This window comes from Chiloscyllium punctatum, chromosome 39 (assembly GCF_047496795.1).
Source record: "Chiloscyllium punctatum isolate Juve2018m chromosome 39, sChiPun1.3, whole genome shotgun sequence".
Lineage (NCBI taxonomy): Eukaryota > Metazoa > Chordata > Chondrichthyes > Orectolobiformes > Hemiscylliidae > Chiloscyllium > Chiloscyllium punctatum.
The window spans coordinates 63,199,133-63,215,490 of NC_092777.1; the positions used below are offsets into that span (position 1 = coordinate 63,199,133).

The window sequence follows — 16,358 nt, forward strand, 5'->3', positions numbered from 1 at the left end:
TTTTCAAACCTGGAAATTAAATATTTAGGGATATTTTAATCCGTTTTCTTTGCTATTGCCTCCATTCCCCGTTTCATTTAGACCCTTAAGTCTGCCTCCCTTAACATGGGGTTGGGACAAGGAATTGATTTCTCATTTGTGAGCTTTTTCTTTTGCCAACTTATCTCCTACCAAGTCCCACACACAGTCCTGAGCAGTAACTATCTTAAATTACAATCAATCCCACTTCTACAGCAGCACTCATAATTTTACTTTAGTGTCATCGAATACATACAGACCTGATGCTCTCAATGATGTTTCTGCATACACTCTCTTCCTCATTGGCAATGCCAGCTGAACATTGCTCCTTATTTGTTACATCACTCGAAGCTGGTGCAGCACTGTTTATGGTCATGATGTCACTGCTGTGGTCAGACACTTTCTCGTCACTTGGTGGTTGGTCACTCACTTCATCTGCAAGCACAAACTTCTCACTTTCCTGATCCACTTCATCATCTGTGAGGTTTAGAAAAAAAACACAAACCCAATTTAAGAATTGCAGTATGTTCTAGTCCTTCGTTGGCTGTTCTTTCAGCTCCCCCTCAAATTAGTCTGGGACGGGATTCTGCAGGTGGTTTGATGCCAATCATACAGATCTCACCGGGAAGAGGATAGGGTCACTACTACAGCCTGAAGCTGGGCATGAGCTGGCTATTTGACTTCTGCGTCACCACAGCCAAGTTCAATCCTACCTCCTGCTGACCTTTACACCTATTAGCTATCAGCTAGGAGACACTGAATAGTGATTAAATTGGGGCCTTTGTGGCACAATGGTAGTGCCCCAACCACTGAGCTAGGAAGCCTGGGTTTAAGTCTCACCTGCTCCAGAGGGTGTGTCATAACATCTCTGAACTAGTCGATTAGAAAACACCACTGAGTGCTCCAACTAATCTTGGAACACTTGAGGGAACTCTGGTTGAACACATTCAGGGATCTTGTGGTGGAGCAGTAGTGCCCCTACCTCTGACACAGGAGACCTGGGAAAAGCCAGAGGTGTGTATTACCATCTGTGAACAGGTTGATTAGAAAGTATGGACAATGATTAAATTGAGGCTTTTGTGGGTGCAATGGGAGTGTTCCTTCCAGCCCCAGAGGTGTGTAAGAACATCTCTGGTTAGAAAATATCCGGGCAATGATTAAGGGAACAGCACTCCCTTCTGGTGCAGGAATACTCAATCCAGTTGCACCAATACCACCCACATAAAAACCAGAAATAAACGTCACTTTACACTGGATGAGAGGAAAAGCCAATGCAATTTATATTTTATAAAAGAAAGAGACAATGTTAATTTGTTAACAGTACTTGGAATAAATAATAAATAACTTGGAAAAATAGTCTCACCATGGACTCCTAGTGGGACCCAAGGAACAAGGATGACTCAATTGAAATATGAGCCGGGCAAGATATCTACATAAAATAAAACTGACTGGCTGCCTTCTACCCAGGATTTGTTTTCGGCAGTATTTTCACTCCTAATGTTTATACAATGACTTCTGCTAGAAACTGTGCACGTTCAATGGTGTTCAGAGCTAAGCTTATGGTAGAACACAGTAATAAAATGTATGTTGCAATGCCTTCAGAAGACATAGCTTTAAAATGTGTCTTACCTGAACTGATTGATGCACTTTTGCATTCTGAATTAGACTCAGACTTGGCCACATCGGAATCTTCAGTTTCACTCAGGCCTGCAAGCGAAGACCCACTGCTCACCAATACAGAGTCCACTGCCTGCATCACAAATTACACTCTTCATTAGAATTCATTTTCGTTCTCCTAAAAGTGAGCCAAAATTCCTCTGCAACTTTGGTTGTATTTTCTGACACATGGCAATATTTTAAACTACCATGACCAAGAATGTTGGATGACTCTTATACAGTAAATCCACGATATGGGATATGCAATTAAAGGTCTCATCAATCTATCAAGGTTCAATACAGGCAATTAGCTCCATCGAACAATTTTTTCCAGTGATTCCACAGATCTTTAAAAAAATGGCTCCATTTCTGATCCCATCTTGCTGATAAGGAAGGGGGTAATGGGGTATGACCACATGAGGAAAATCCTAAATCAGCAGCAGAGTGAGCTGCTGTCAGCACTGAGTTCAAAATCAGGCCAAATTTTCACTACAACAGGCTTTAACCTGCAGGGTGGAAGTCAGCATTTTGACACTTGACACTATGTTTGAATTGGTAAAAACACCGCTGAAGCCAAACGCCAACTCGAGGACACCTCTTCCTCCTGCCCCATCTCCCAGACCATACAGAGCCTCATCACCTCAGGAGATCTCCCACCCACAGCTTCCAACCTCAGTGCAGGAACCCCGCACTGCCCGGTTCTACCTCCTTCCCAAGATCCACAAGCCTGACCACCCTGGCTGACCCATTGTCTCAGCATGCTCCTGCCCCACTGAACTCATCTCTACCTACCTCGACACTGTCCTATCCCCCCTAGTCCAGGAACTCCCCACATACGTTCAAGACACCACCCACGCCCTCCACCTCCTCCAAGACTTCCGTTTCCCCGGCCCCCAAAGCCTCATCTTCACCATGGATATCCAATCCCTCTACACTTCCATTCGCCATGACCAGGGCCTCCAGACGTTTTTTCCTCTCCAGACGTCCCCAACAGTACCCTTCCACCGACACTCTCATTCGTTTGGCCGAACTGGTCCTCACCCTTAACAATTTCTCCTTTGAATCCTCCCACTTCCTCCAGATCAAAGGGGTAGCCATGGGCACACGTATGGGCCCCAGCTATGCCTGTCTCTTTGTTGGCTACGTAGAGCAGTTGATCTTCCGTAATTACACCGGCTCCACTCCTCACCTCTTCCTCCGCTACATTGATGACTGCATTGGCGTCACCACGTGCTCCCGCGAGGAGGTTGAGCAATTCATCAATTTCACCAACACATTCCACCCTGACCTTAAATTTACCTGGACCATCTCTGACACCTCCCTCCCCTTCCTGGACCTCTCCATCTCCATTAATGACGACTGACTTGATACTGACTTTTATTTTTTACAAACCCACCGACTCCCACAGCTACCTGGATTACACCTCTTCCCACCCTACCTCTTGCAAAAATTCCCAATTCCTCCACCTCCGCTATATCTGCTTCCAGGAAGACCAGTTCCACCACAGAACACACTAGATGGCCTCCTTCTTTAAGAGACCGCAATTTCCCTTCCCACGTGGTTAAAGATGCCCTTCAACGCATCTCGTCCACATCTCGTACCTTCACCCTCAGACCCCACCCCTCCAACCGTAACATGGACAGAACGCCCCTGGTGCTCACCTTCCACCCTACCAACCTTCACATAAACCAAATCACCTGCCGACATTTCCGCCACCTCCAAAAAGACCCCACCACCAGGGATATATTTCCCTCCCCACCCCTTTCCACCTTCCGCAAAGACTGTTCCCTCCGTGACTACCTGGTCAGGTCCACGCCCCCCTACAACCTACCCTCCCATCCTGGCACTTTCCCCTGCCACCACAGGAACTGTAAAACCTGTTCCCACACCTCCTCCCTCACTCTATCCAAGGCCCTAAAGGAGCCTTCCACATCCAAAGTTTCACCTGCACATCCATTAATATCATTTATTGCATCCGTTGCTCCTGATGCGGTCTCCTCTACATTGGGGAGACTGGGCGCCTCCTACAGAGTGCTTTAGGGAACATCTCCGAGACACCCGCACCAATCAACCACACCGCCCTGTGGCACAATATTTCAACTCCCCCTCCCACTCTGCCGAGGACATGGAGGTCCTGGGCCTCCTTCGCTGCTCCCTCACCACCAGACGCCTGGAGGAAGAACACCTCACCGTCCGCCTCGGAACACTTCAACTCCAGGGCATCAATGTGGACTTCAACAGTTTCCTCATTTCCCCTTCCCCCACCTCACCCTAGTTCTAAACTTCCAGCTCAGTACTGTCCCCATGACTTGTCCGGACTTGTCCTGCCTGCCTATCTCCTTTTCCACCTATCCACTCCACCCTCTCCTCCCTGACCTATCACCTTCATCCCCTCCCCCACTCACCTATTGTACTCTATGCTACTTTCTCCCCACCCCCACCCTCCTCTAGCTTATCTCTCCACGCTTTAGGCTCTCTGCCTTTATTCCTGATGAAGGGCTTTTGCCCGAAACGTCGATTTCGCTGCTCCTTGGATGTTGCCTGAACTGCTGTGCTCTTCCGGCACCACTAATCTAGAACTATGTTTAAATTCATTGCCCTTTAAAAGTTGCCTATGTCATTGAGACTTGAAAATAATCTGTTCCAGCACTGTTTGTTGACATCACTCTAAGGACTATTGTTATTGTCATTTTTAAGATTTGGCTCCTTTATGATAATCTCATCAGGGGATTCTATGTTCAGTCTGATTAATAGCTCAAAGAGATTATTATTGAAAGATTAGTGATCTATGATGTGGGGTTATGAATACAAGTCTGTTTGTTTTTGTAAATAATGATTAATTTGAGGACTTAAACATTTTAAATAAGCTTTCATGAATGGCAATATTTAGTTTACATAATCAAAACGGTAATCAATATTTAAACCTATGCTTTTTTAACCTCAATAAGAATTCCCAAGGTCTGCACATGGTAATTACTGAGTGCATTAGTATGGAGGGTGCAAGGATATAAGGTTGGCATGAACAGGCATGGGAATTGGTGGTGTAACAGCTTGAGACCCTACTCAGCAAAACAACTGGGACAAATCCCAGAAAATCAAGATGGGCCTTTTAAGCAGCTTTTGCCTCAGCAGTCTTTTTGGCTGCCTCGAATCTGCAACTGGCTCAAACATACCTTCCTGCAAGGTAAATCGAGTCTGACAGACTGAGGCAGGAAGGTTTGCATATCAAACATCCAGCCCCTTGTCTCTGTTCATGTTGAATAACCTCTCTGCAAGATACACTCAAGATTCAGCCGACGGGCAGGTGAAACTTTATAAAGGGTTCTTCAGGAGTTACCAGCAACTGGCCTTAAGCCCAAAAATAGAGTGTCAATCAGGAGGACTGCTGTTCAACCAAGTATTTGGTGAATCTGTCAGGCAGTTACCCCCACTGTAGAATAGATTTCAGATACAATCAAGTGGTTCGTCATTAAAGAAGTCTCAAACTGAAGTCTGTAATGAGGGTTTGTTATTCAATAAAAATAATATCATGGAATCTTGCTGGAAATCAATTTTTTAAAACATTTTTGAAATACACAATAGTACAAAGAACATAGTACAATTCAGCACAGAAACGGTCCTCGATGTTGCGCCAACCTGTGAATTAGTCTAAGCCCACCCCCCTACACTATCCCATCATCATCCATGTACTCATCCAAGGACTGTTTAAATGCCCCTAATGTGGCTGAGTTAACTACACTGGCAGACAGGGCATTCCACGCCCTTACCACTCTCTGAGTTAAAGAACCTTCCTCTGACATTTGTCTTAAATCTATCACCACTTAATTTGTAGCTATGCCCCCTTGTACAAGCTGACATCATCATCCTCGGAAAAATACTCTCACTGTCCACACTATCTATAATCCTCTGACCATCTTGTATGTCTCTATCAAATCCCCTCTTAGCTGTTTTCTCTCCAATGAGAACAGACCCAAATCCCTCAGCCTTTCCTCATAAGAGCTTCCCTTCAGACCAGGCAACATCCTGGTAAATCTCCTCTGCACCTTTTCCAATGCTTCCACATCCTTCCTTTAATGGGGCGACCAGAACTGCACACAATATTCCAAGTGAGGCCACACTAGTGTTTTGTATAGTTGCAGCATGACATCCTAGCTACATAACTCAATACCTCTACCAATAAAATCAAACACACCTTCTCAACAACACTGTCAACCAGTGTGGCAACTTTCAGGGATCTATGTACATGGACTCCAAAATCCCTCTGCACATCCATAATACCAAGAATCTTTTCAATGACCAGTATTCTGCCTTCCTGTTATTCGTCCCAAAGTGAATAATCTCACATTTATCGGCATTGAACTTCATTTGCCACCTCTCAGCCCAATTCTGCAGTTTATCCAAATCCTCCTGCAACCTGCAACATTCTTCCACACTGTCCACTACTTCACGACTTTAGTGTCATCTGCAAATCTACTAACCCATCCACCTATGCCTGCGTCCAAGTCATTTATAAAAATGACTAACAGCAGTGGTCCGAAAACAGATCCTTGTGGCACACCACTAGTAACCAGACTCCAGGCTGAATATTTCCCATCAATCACCACTCGCTGCCTTCTTACAGAAAACTAGTTTCTAATCCAAACTGCTGAATCACTCTCAATCCCAAGCCTCCGCATTTTCTCCAACACCCTACCATGTAGAACCTTATCATGTACACCACGTCAACTGCCTTCCCTCATCCCCATGGTTGATCACCTTCTCAAAAAACTCCATCAGGTTTGAGAGACATGACCTGCCCTTGACGAAACCATGTTAACTATCTCCAATCAAACTGTTGCTTGCTAGATGATTATAAACCTTATCTCTTATAACCATTTCCAAAACTTTTCCTACAACAGAAGTAAGGCTCACTGGTCTATAATTACCTGAGTCATCTTTACTGCCCTCTTGAACAAGGGCAGAACATTTGCAATCCTCCAGTCCTCTGGTACTAAACCTGTAGACAATGACAACTCAAAGATCAAAGCCAAAGACTCCAATATCTCCTCCCTAGCTTCCGAGAGAATCCTCGGATAAATCCCATCCAGCCCAGGGAACTTGTCTACTTTCACTCCTTCGAGAATTGATAACACCACGTCCTTACTAAACTCGATCCTTTCTAGTCTAATATCCTGTATCTTATTCTTCTCCTCCACAATATTCTCCTTTTCCTGAGTGAAAACAGATGAGAAATATTCAATTAGCACCTCTCCAATTTCCACAGGGTCCACACATAACTTCCCACTTCTGTCTTTGATGGATCCTATTCCTATCCTAGTCATCCTTTTATCCCTCACATACCTCTAAAAAGCTTTAGGGTTCTTCTCTATATACCTGCTAAAGTCTGCTCATGTCCCCTCCTTGCTCTTCTTAACTCTCTTTAAATCCTTCTTGGCTAATCTGTAGCTGTCCATCGCCTCATCTGAACCATCACGTCTCAACATCACATAAGCCTCCTTCTTCCGCTTAACAAGATTTGCAGTTTCTCTTGTAAACCACGGTAGTAATCCATGAAGATCTGAAACATGACACATTTTCCTCTGGTTCCCTAAATCAGAATGGATTTCGCTTATATGCTAATCTATTTCTATCACTTTATTTTTAATTAAAAACATACAAGAATTCAGCCATTGACATTGCTAGGATTCACCTTTGTGGCTTTTGATGTAAGCTTTGAGAGTTTTGCTGGATCCAGTTTGATTTGATAGTCCTTCATCCATTCTGTGATGCCCAGAAGAATTCCCAGTTCATGTAATCGATTCAGATACCTGGAGGAGGATCTCGCTGCTTGAAGCAGAAGTTCTTTTGATTCAGATTGTCCAATCACTCTTGAAAATGGCTCCAGGAATATCTGCAATTTACAGTGTTTCCAGTATTTTATTGGCTACGCTTCAGATTCTATTTTCATTTTATAAACCTTTGACTGAATGAATTTCATAATTACAGATGATTAATATTATTATGTTATAAGCAGCAGTGCAGATAGAGAAATAGCTGCTTCTGACAAAGGCAGAAATCGTCTTGTGTAAAAGTGAAGCTAGAATAAAACTATTAAGATTCTAGTCTTCTCCTAATCGAAGGGGTTTGGAGAGATCTGTCTCCACCTTAAAAATGGCCTGCGTTTCTATCTGTTTTATCATTGCTGCCAAGGGAGCACAATGTGTTAGGTACGGAAGGGGTCATGTGTATGGTAAAGCCAACAGTGTCACAATTGTATGTGACAGGCAGCATAGACCAGTGGATCTTGACCTGTAATTTGAGCGGATCTTTACACATGATTGTTCGTACCTCGTTTTGAGACAAACTGACATAGCCTCCAGAAATGACTTTGATTGTTGCATCCACTATAAACATAATTTACCTTACGAACATTTTCAGTACAAGAGGAGTGAAAATTAAAACAATAAAGTTTTTAAAAAGTAGATATGAATCTCCACTTAATCTTTAACATCCCGCTTGCAGTACCTCATAAAAAAAAATATGAATCCTCCAAGGAGACTATTTCAATTTCAGTAATAAATAAAATCAAGGTCCATAGGACACAGATTCACCAGTACTAATTATCTCCTCTCTTTCACAAAAACAGGGAACAGAATAGTGAGGAGAAGCAAAGCTGGACTGACTTTCTGCCCATTAATGTGCTGATACAACATTATTGTCATAGGACATCAGCCATGATGTGGAGGTGCCAGTGTTGGACTGGGGTGGACAAACTCAGAAGTCACACTATACCAAGTTAGAGTCCAACAGGTATATTTAAAATCATAAGCTTTTGGGGCATTGTGATTTCAAATAAACCTGTTGGACTATAACCTGGCGTCGTGTGACTTCTGACTTAGGACATCAGTGAGGATGGAGGGGGGTAGGTGTGAGGGCAGTAGGTGGGGAATCATCATATCACAGCTCCACAAGTCTAATCAGAGTACAATCAAAATTACTACAGGTACTTCATTACATTGCCACTTTTTAAACTTTTTGCTTAAAGTTTATACAGGGCAGAAAAAAGCACAAAGCAAATAAATTTTGAGTGAATGAACTCCCACTAATTTCTCTCCAGCCAATGCAACAAAAACGGGCATGATGAGTGATTCCAAAGCTGGTCTTTAAGCCTTATGGCTGTGGTACTGAAGCACACAGAGCAGAGGATCTCAGGTTTGCTGCTCCTTGATTTACAAGGGGACAGCAAGAAGGATGTTATAACTAGTCTCAGCTGCAGAATCACTAACAATAAATGAGAACAGAAGCTGGCGATGTACTGTGGTCAAAAAACTATGCACACTCTCAATTTAGGCCTATGAAGACTGATCACTTGGGCATTTCGACAGATCTACTTTGCAAACATTACCATTCATGCAAACAATAAATGAATGTTGTACACAACAATTTACAATCAAAAGTTAATTATTGCATCAATTCTGTGATTTTACATTATTAAAGCATTACAAGCCAAGAACAGCAGGCTACCTTCTGTAGGAGCAATTTGCAGAGTCTCACTGGAATTCTGATTAAACAATCAAGAATGAAATTGGTGGATAGATGCGAAGTTAAACCTTCAGTTTTCAAGACGTTTGCTGTTAAATAAAAATACAAAACATGTTGGAGTTGAGAAAGTAAATAGCAGAAATCAATGTTGTAATCACATTCTGAAAACAAAGTCCTTTATACTTTCTCAAAATTACGTGAAGTCTATCTGCTGTTAAGTCAGCTTTTGCGCCATGAGTGAGGCAATAGCCTAGTGGTGTTATTACTAGACTGTTAATACAGAGACCCAGATAATGTTCGGAGGACCTGGGTATGAATCTCATTATGGCAGATGGTGGAAGCTGAATTCAAACAGTATCTGCAACTAAGAGTCTAATGGTGACCATGAATTCATTGCCAATTGTTGGAAAAATCCTAATATCCTTTAGGGAAAGAAGCTGCCATCTTTTACCTGGTCTGGCCTACGTGTGACTTCAGACTCACAGCAACATGGTTGACGCTTAACTGCCCTCTAGGCAATTAGGGGTGAGCAATAAATGCTGCCTACCCAGCGACACTCTCATCCCGTAAATTAATGAAGAAATATCAGTGGGTAGAAAGATTTGGATGCTCCCGACTTATGAACACTCATACTTAATGAGTGAGATCCCCTATTAATATTGGTTTTAAGAGTCTGACATGCAAACATTCGCTCATACTTAAGAGACGGCCATTTTAAATTGTAAAGTATCTTGTTCTGACTTGCATGCAAATCAACATTTTATGAAAGAAGCGATGAGTATGAAGACATATTTTGTTCAGAAACCAGAGACTATAAAGTGGTTCGGAATGCTCTGAGTTTTCTTAAGACAAGCGCATTTTAAAAAAGTTGTTGGCAAGGTGGTCATCTTTACTGGAGATTTGAGTATTTTTTTGCGGGTAGTTCGAAGACAAGATATCCAGCTAAGAATCTGTAACCTTTCAATATTAATCCTAAAACATGAAGATGGAAATGCAGAATTTCAACAATGTTGAGACAAGTATTGTACAAGTATTGTAAGTTCTGTTTCATCACAGCTTGAGTCAAAGGATTTACGTTTTGTTCCAGGACTTGCTCATAGATTCGTAGATAGTTTACAGCACAGCGGATGTTATTTGATCCATCAGGTCTATGCCTGTTACCTGTAAGGCAGAGTCAGCTAGTCTTTCTCCCCGCCCATTTACCAGTTCCGTTTTGAAGCTACACTTGAACATGCCTCTGCTGGATCCTCAGATGTTGCATTCTAGATACAAACCACTGGCTGCATTTTTAAGACGAAATATCTTCCTGCTGTTACCTTTGGTGATTTTGCCAATTACTTTAACAGATTGCCTTGAGTGTTTGGGGTTTTTGCCAATAGCAGTAGTTTCTCCCTATTAACTCTGTTTAGACACAGAGTTAAGATTCCTGTTCAGGAGTTGCAGACTATCAAAATAGGTGGGCATGAACTCTAAGTCTTCAAGCAGATCATTAAGCTGCAGTTTTGTTACATTCATATGATCCATGACATCCTTCCTAAAGTGTATACTTGGATCTGAACACTGTACTCTAGTTGATGTTCGTTATGGTTGATCATAACTTTGTTTTTGTACTTTCTGACTCTTTATAAAGCCAGCATCACCTATGCCTTATGAACGGCTTTCGCCACCCGCCCCGCCATCAGTAATACAATCCTGAAACAATACACTGCTTTCTTAATAGTTGGTATGTTGGAATGTTTTTTGAAACAGGTCTCTATTATAAGCACAGCATCATACTCTCACATAGCTACTTGCAACTTATTGACCACACACACACACACACAAAACTTGACTTAAACCTAACTATGTTCCCTCTTATTCTGAACGCAACAAATATCTTAATAATTCTTAGTCTAATACCATCTGTGTCACCCAACTTTTTATTTACTTTGTTTTTCCTTCTTCTTGTTATCTTCAAGTTCACAACCCTAATCAAATTAGATTAAACCTCCCTCAATAGCCTAAATAAACCAATCCCCAAAGGATATTTTCCCATAGCTGTTCAGATGCAAGCCGAGAGAAAGCTCCAAAATGGGTTCTACTGTCCCAGGAATCTAAAGCATCTCCAGCTATGTATTTGTTTTATCCAATCCTGATATTTCTACACTCAATGGTGTGTGACAATGGGAGTAACCATTACTGTCTCTCAGGTCCTGCTTGCTTATTTCTTTCTTAGCTCCCTAAAATCTGCCTTCGGAACGTCATATCTCTTTCTGCCAGTCATTGGAACCATGGCAAAACACAGCTACTGGTGGAGCACACTCTCCCCTTCAAATGCTTGGTACCCAAATTATTGAATTCTGCACAGTATTGGTTTCCCAGTCTTCCTTCTGCGCAGCTGTGCCATTGTGTAACTCATTTGATGATCCACTGTAATAATGAGAAAATGATGGATTGTCCAAATGTACACAACAAATCAAGGCTCCATTTCTCGTTCAAGCTAATGCTGAAGTTACTAAGGAATGGTCAGAAAAGAAAGAGCTTTCCCTGTACCCCAAACAAAACCACTAAGTAGGTGAGCCGATTATTCATTTGCTGGTGCACGCAAAATACGTGTCACATTTGCCTGTACATCAACAATCACTGTATTTCAAAGAAACCATGCTTTTGATGGGATGGGTTAGCTCAGTTGGCTGGACAGGTAGTTTGCGATACAGAGTGATGCCAACAGTGTGAGCTCAGTTTCCATAATTGCTGGGGTAACCATGAAGGTGTTTCCTTCTCAACCTCTGCCTTTTGCCTGAGACATGGTGGTCCTCAGGTTAAACTAGCACCAATTGTTTCTGTTGAATGAAAGAGCAGCTGTATGATTCACTGGGACTACAGCAAACTTACCTTTGTTTATAGAAATGTAAGTGCTGCTACTCTTCAAAAGTGAAATATCATTGGTCTGTATCAAACTTGTGGAATTTCATTTTGTAAATTAATTTTGTATGTTACATATAATTTCATTAATTCTGCTATAGCTCCTACATTTTGGAAGGTTGCAAAAAAAAACTCGACTGTTTAGGAAAGAAGGAAAAAAAACTACAGACCTGTTAGCCTGACATCTGCAGATAAAATACTAGAATCTATTATAGAGCATGTTATTACTAGATACTTTGAAAATAATTGCTTGCTTGGACAGAATCAACATATATTTACGAAGTGGAAAACCTGAGAGGTTTTGTGTTTGAGTTTCCAGTAAAGTGGATCAGGGGAAATCGATAAGTTATGGTGCATTTGGATTTTCAAATTTGATGGAAATCCACACAGGAGGTCAGTAAACAAAATCAAAGTGCATGAAATGGGGGTAGTATACTAGCATGGACTGAGGATTGGTTAAGAAACAAAGCAGAGAAAGCAAAAAGTAGGGGCAGTATGGTGGCTCAGTGGTTAGCACTACTGCCTCACAGTGCCAGGGATGCAGGTTCGACTTCTGCCTCGGGTGACTGTCTGTGTGGAGTTTGCCCATTCTCCCCATGCGTGCGTGGGTTTCCTCTGGTGCTCTGTTTCCTCCCACGGTCCAACAATGTACAGGTCAGATGAATTGGCCATGCTAAATTGCCCATAGTGTTAGGTGCATTAGTTAGAGGGAAATAGGTCTGGGTGAGTTACTCTTTGGAGGGTTGGTGTGGACTTGTTGGGCTGAATGGCCTGTTTCAACACTGTAGATAATCTAATCTAAAAGAAAACTCACAAATGTACTCAGGATTGGAACTTGTTCTTAACCTGGAGACTGCCTGTGCAACAGATTCTAGATGATTGACATTAGCATTTTGGAATGAAGATGCAGAGGGCTGCTGCATGAATTGTGAGGGAAGGTACAGTGCAGAGGAACATTCAGTCCCTTTATTCATCATCCAATTATTGCAACATAAAACTTAAATACACATCAAACCTCAACATACCAAAATCTCTTGGAAGCACAAAATTACTGTTGGAATGCAGTAACCTAAAGAACCTGCCGTTCTGTATCACAAACATTAACAGAAATTAGATGAAGGTGTTACGTTTGGGAGTAGTAGGAGCAGAATGGTGTCTAGGAGAATAGAGTCATAGAGTCATAGAGATGTCCAGCATGGAAACAGACCCTTTGGTCCAACCCGTCCATGCCGACCAGATATCCCAACCCTATTTAGTCCCACCTGCCAGCACCCAGCCCATAGCCCTCCAAACCCTTCCTATTCATATACCCATCCAAATGCCTCTTAAATGTTGCAATTGTACCAGCCTCCACCAGTTCCTCTGGCAGCTCATTCTATACATGTACCTACCTCTGTGTGTAAAAGGTGCCCCTTACGTCCCTTCTTTATCTTGCCCCTCTCACCCTAAACCTATGCCCTCTAGTTCTGGACTCCCCCACCCCAGGGAAAAAACTTTGTCTATTTATCCTATCCATGCCCCTCATAATTTCGTAAACCTCTACAAAGGTCACCCCTCAACCTCCGACGCTCAAGGGAAAACAGCCCCAGCCTGTTCAGCCTCTCCCTGTAGCTCAGATCCTCCAACCCTGGCAACATCCTTGTAAATCTTTTCTGAACCCTTTCAAGTGTCACAACATCTTTCCGATAGGAAGGAGACCAGAATTGCACGCAGTATTCCAACAGTGGCCTAACCAATGTCCTGTACAACTACAACATGACCTTCCAACTCCTGTACTCAACACTCTGACCAATAAAAGAAAGCATACCAAACGCATTCTTCACTGGGTAAAAACAAGGACTGCAGATGCTGGAAACCAGATTCTGGATTAGTGGTGCTGGAAGAGCACAGCAGTTCAGGCAGCATCCGAGGAGCAGTAAAATCGACGTTTCGGGCAAAAGCCCTTCATCAGGAATACAGGCAGAAGGGTGGAAAGATAAGTAGGAGGAGGGTGGGGGTGGGGAGAAAGTAGAATAGGGTACAATAGGTGAGTGGGGGAGGGGGTGGAGGTGATAATTCGGTGGGGGGGGGGGAGTGGAGTGGATAGGTAGAAAAGAAGATAGGCAGGTAGGACAAATTATGGGGACAGTGCTGAGCTAGAAGTTGGGAACTAGGGTGAGGTGGGGGAAGGGGAAATAAGGAAACTGCCTTCTTCACTATCCTATCTATCTGCGACGCCACTTTCAGGAGCTACGAACCTGCACTCCAAGGTCTCTTTGTTCAGCAACACTCCCTAGGACCTTACCATTAAGTGTATAAGTCCTGCCCTGATTTGCTTTCCCAAAATGCAGCACCTCACATTTATCTGAATTAAACTCCATCTGCCACTTCTCAGCCCATTGGCCCATCTGGCCAAGATCCAGTTGTAATCTGAGGTAACCCTCTTCGCTGTCCACTACACCTCCAATTTTGCTATCATCTGCAAACTTACTAACTGTACCTCTTATGCTCGCATCCAAAACATTTATGTAAATGACAAAAGGTAGAGGACCCAGCACCGATCCTTGTGGCCATTCCACTGGTCACAGGCCTCCAGTCTGAAAAACAACCCTCCACCACCACCACCCTCTGTCTTCTACCTTTGAGCCACTTCTGTATCCAAATGGCTAGTTCTCCCTTTAGTCCATGAGATCTAACCTTGCTAATCAGTCTCCCATGGGGAACCTTGTCGAACACCTCACTGAAGTCCATATTGATCACATCTACTGCTCTGCCCTCATCAATCCTCTTTGTTACTTCTTCAAAAAACTCAATCAAGTTTGGGAGACATGATTTCCCACGCACAAAGCCATGTTGACTATCCCTATTCAGTCCTTGCCTTTCCAAATACATGTACATCCTGTCCCTCAGGGTTCCCTCCAACAACTTGCCCACCACCGACGTCAGGCTAAGTGGTCTTTAGTTCCCTGGCTTGTCTTTACCACCCTTCTTAAACAGTGGCACCACGTTTGCCAACCTCCAGTCTTCCTGCACCTCACCTGTGACTATCGATGAATCAAATATCTCAGTAAGAGGCCCAGCAATCACTTCTCTAGCTTCCCACAGAGTTCTAGGGTACACCTGATCAGATCCTGGGGATTTATCCACCTTTAGCCATTTCAAGACATCCAGCACTTCTTCCTCTGTAATATGGACATTTTGCAAGGTGTCACCATCTATTTCGCTACTTTCTATATCTTCCATATCCTTTTCCACAGTAAATACTGATGCTAAATACTCGTTTAGTATCTTCCCCATTTTCTGCGACTCCACACAAAGGCTGCCTTGCTGATCTTTGAGGGGCCCTATTCTCTCCCTAGTTATCCTTTTGTCCTTAACCCTTTGGATTCTCCCTAACTCTATTTTTCAAAGCTATTTCATGTCCCCTTTTTGCCCTCCTGATTTCCCTCTTAAGTATACTCCTACTGCCTTTATACTCTAAGGATTCACTCGATCTATCCTGTCTATACCTTACACATGCTTCCTTCTTTTTCTGAACCAAACTCTCAATTTCTTTAGTCATCCAGCATTCCCTATACCTACCAGCTTTCCCTTTCACCCTGACAGGAATATACTTTCTTTGGACTCTCGTTATCTCATTTCTGAAGGCTTCCCATTTTCCAGCCGTCAAAATTGGCCTTTCTCCAATTTAGAACTTCCACTTTTAGATCTGGTCTATCCTTTTCCATCACTATTTAAAATGGAAAGCATCCATGAATAATACAGTTCAACATCGACTCAGTTTAATGTTTCATTCAATTCTCTGATGGCAAAGTCTGAAATCTCCAAGTTGTTTCTAGATCTAGGAGTTTCTAACCAATCAAATCCCAGACAAATTTATTTTCCTGAATGAAAAGTTTCCCATTTGCACATGTTGATTTCTCCTGCATCATGTCAGGACAAGACCAGATCTGTTGTAAAGTAAAATTCTACTGAAACGGACTTGCGTAGGTATATAATCCATAATTTCATAGGAGAAGACCATTCAGCCCTCAATCCATGTCCTCCATTCTATTATTCAATGGCTGATCTGTTACTCAACTCGACTTGCCCACCATTTCCCTCCAGCTCTTTCCAAGGATTCAAGCTACTGAGATCCTTTGTGGGCTGCTGCCATTTTGAGGGCAGATTTTCCAAATTGTCAGGTATAGTTTTTGGAGCTAAAGTGATCAATGGATATGGGGTGAAAACAAGAACACGGTACAGAGTTGAATGATCAGCCATGATCATACTGAATGGCA

General features: G+C 42.8%; 1 protein-coding gene across 5 annotated transcripts in view; it reads right to left on the reverse strand.

Annotated features, from left to right (window-relative positions):
• LOC140464153 (uncharacterized) overlaps positions 1-16,358 on the reverse strand; it is a 145,003-nt gene that overhangs the window by 70,810 nt on the left and 57,835 nt on the right. For all 5 annotated transcript variants that reach the window (XM_072558944.1, XM_072558943.1, XM_072558945.1 and 2 more), the window contains 4 exons: positions 9,178-9,284; positions 7,364-7,564; positions 1,648-1,768; positions 279-495 (listed from right to left, as the gene is read on the reverse strand). In XM_072558944.1, coding sequence (XP_072415045.1) covers positions 279-495; positions 1,648-1,768; positions 7,364-7,564; positions 9,178-9,284 — 646 coding nt within the window. The remainder of the gene's footprint in view (positions 1-278; positions 496-1,647; positions 1,769-7,363; positions 7,565-9,177; positions 9,285-16,358) is intronic.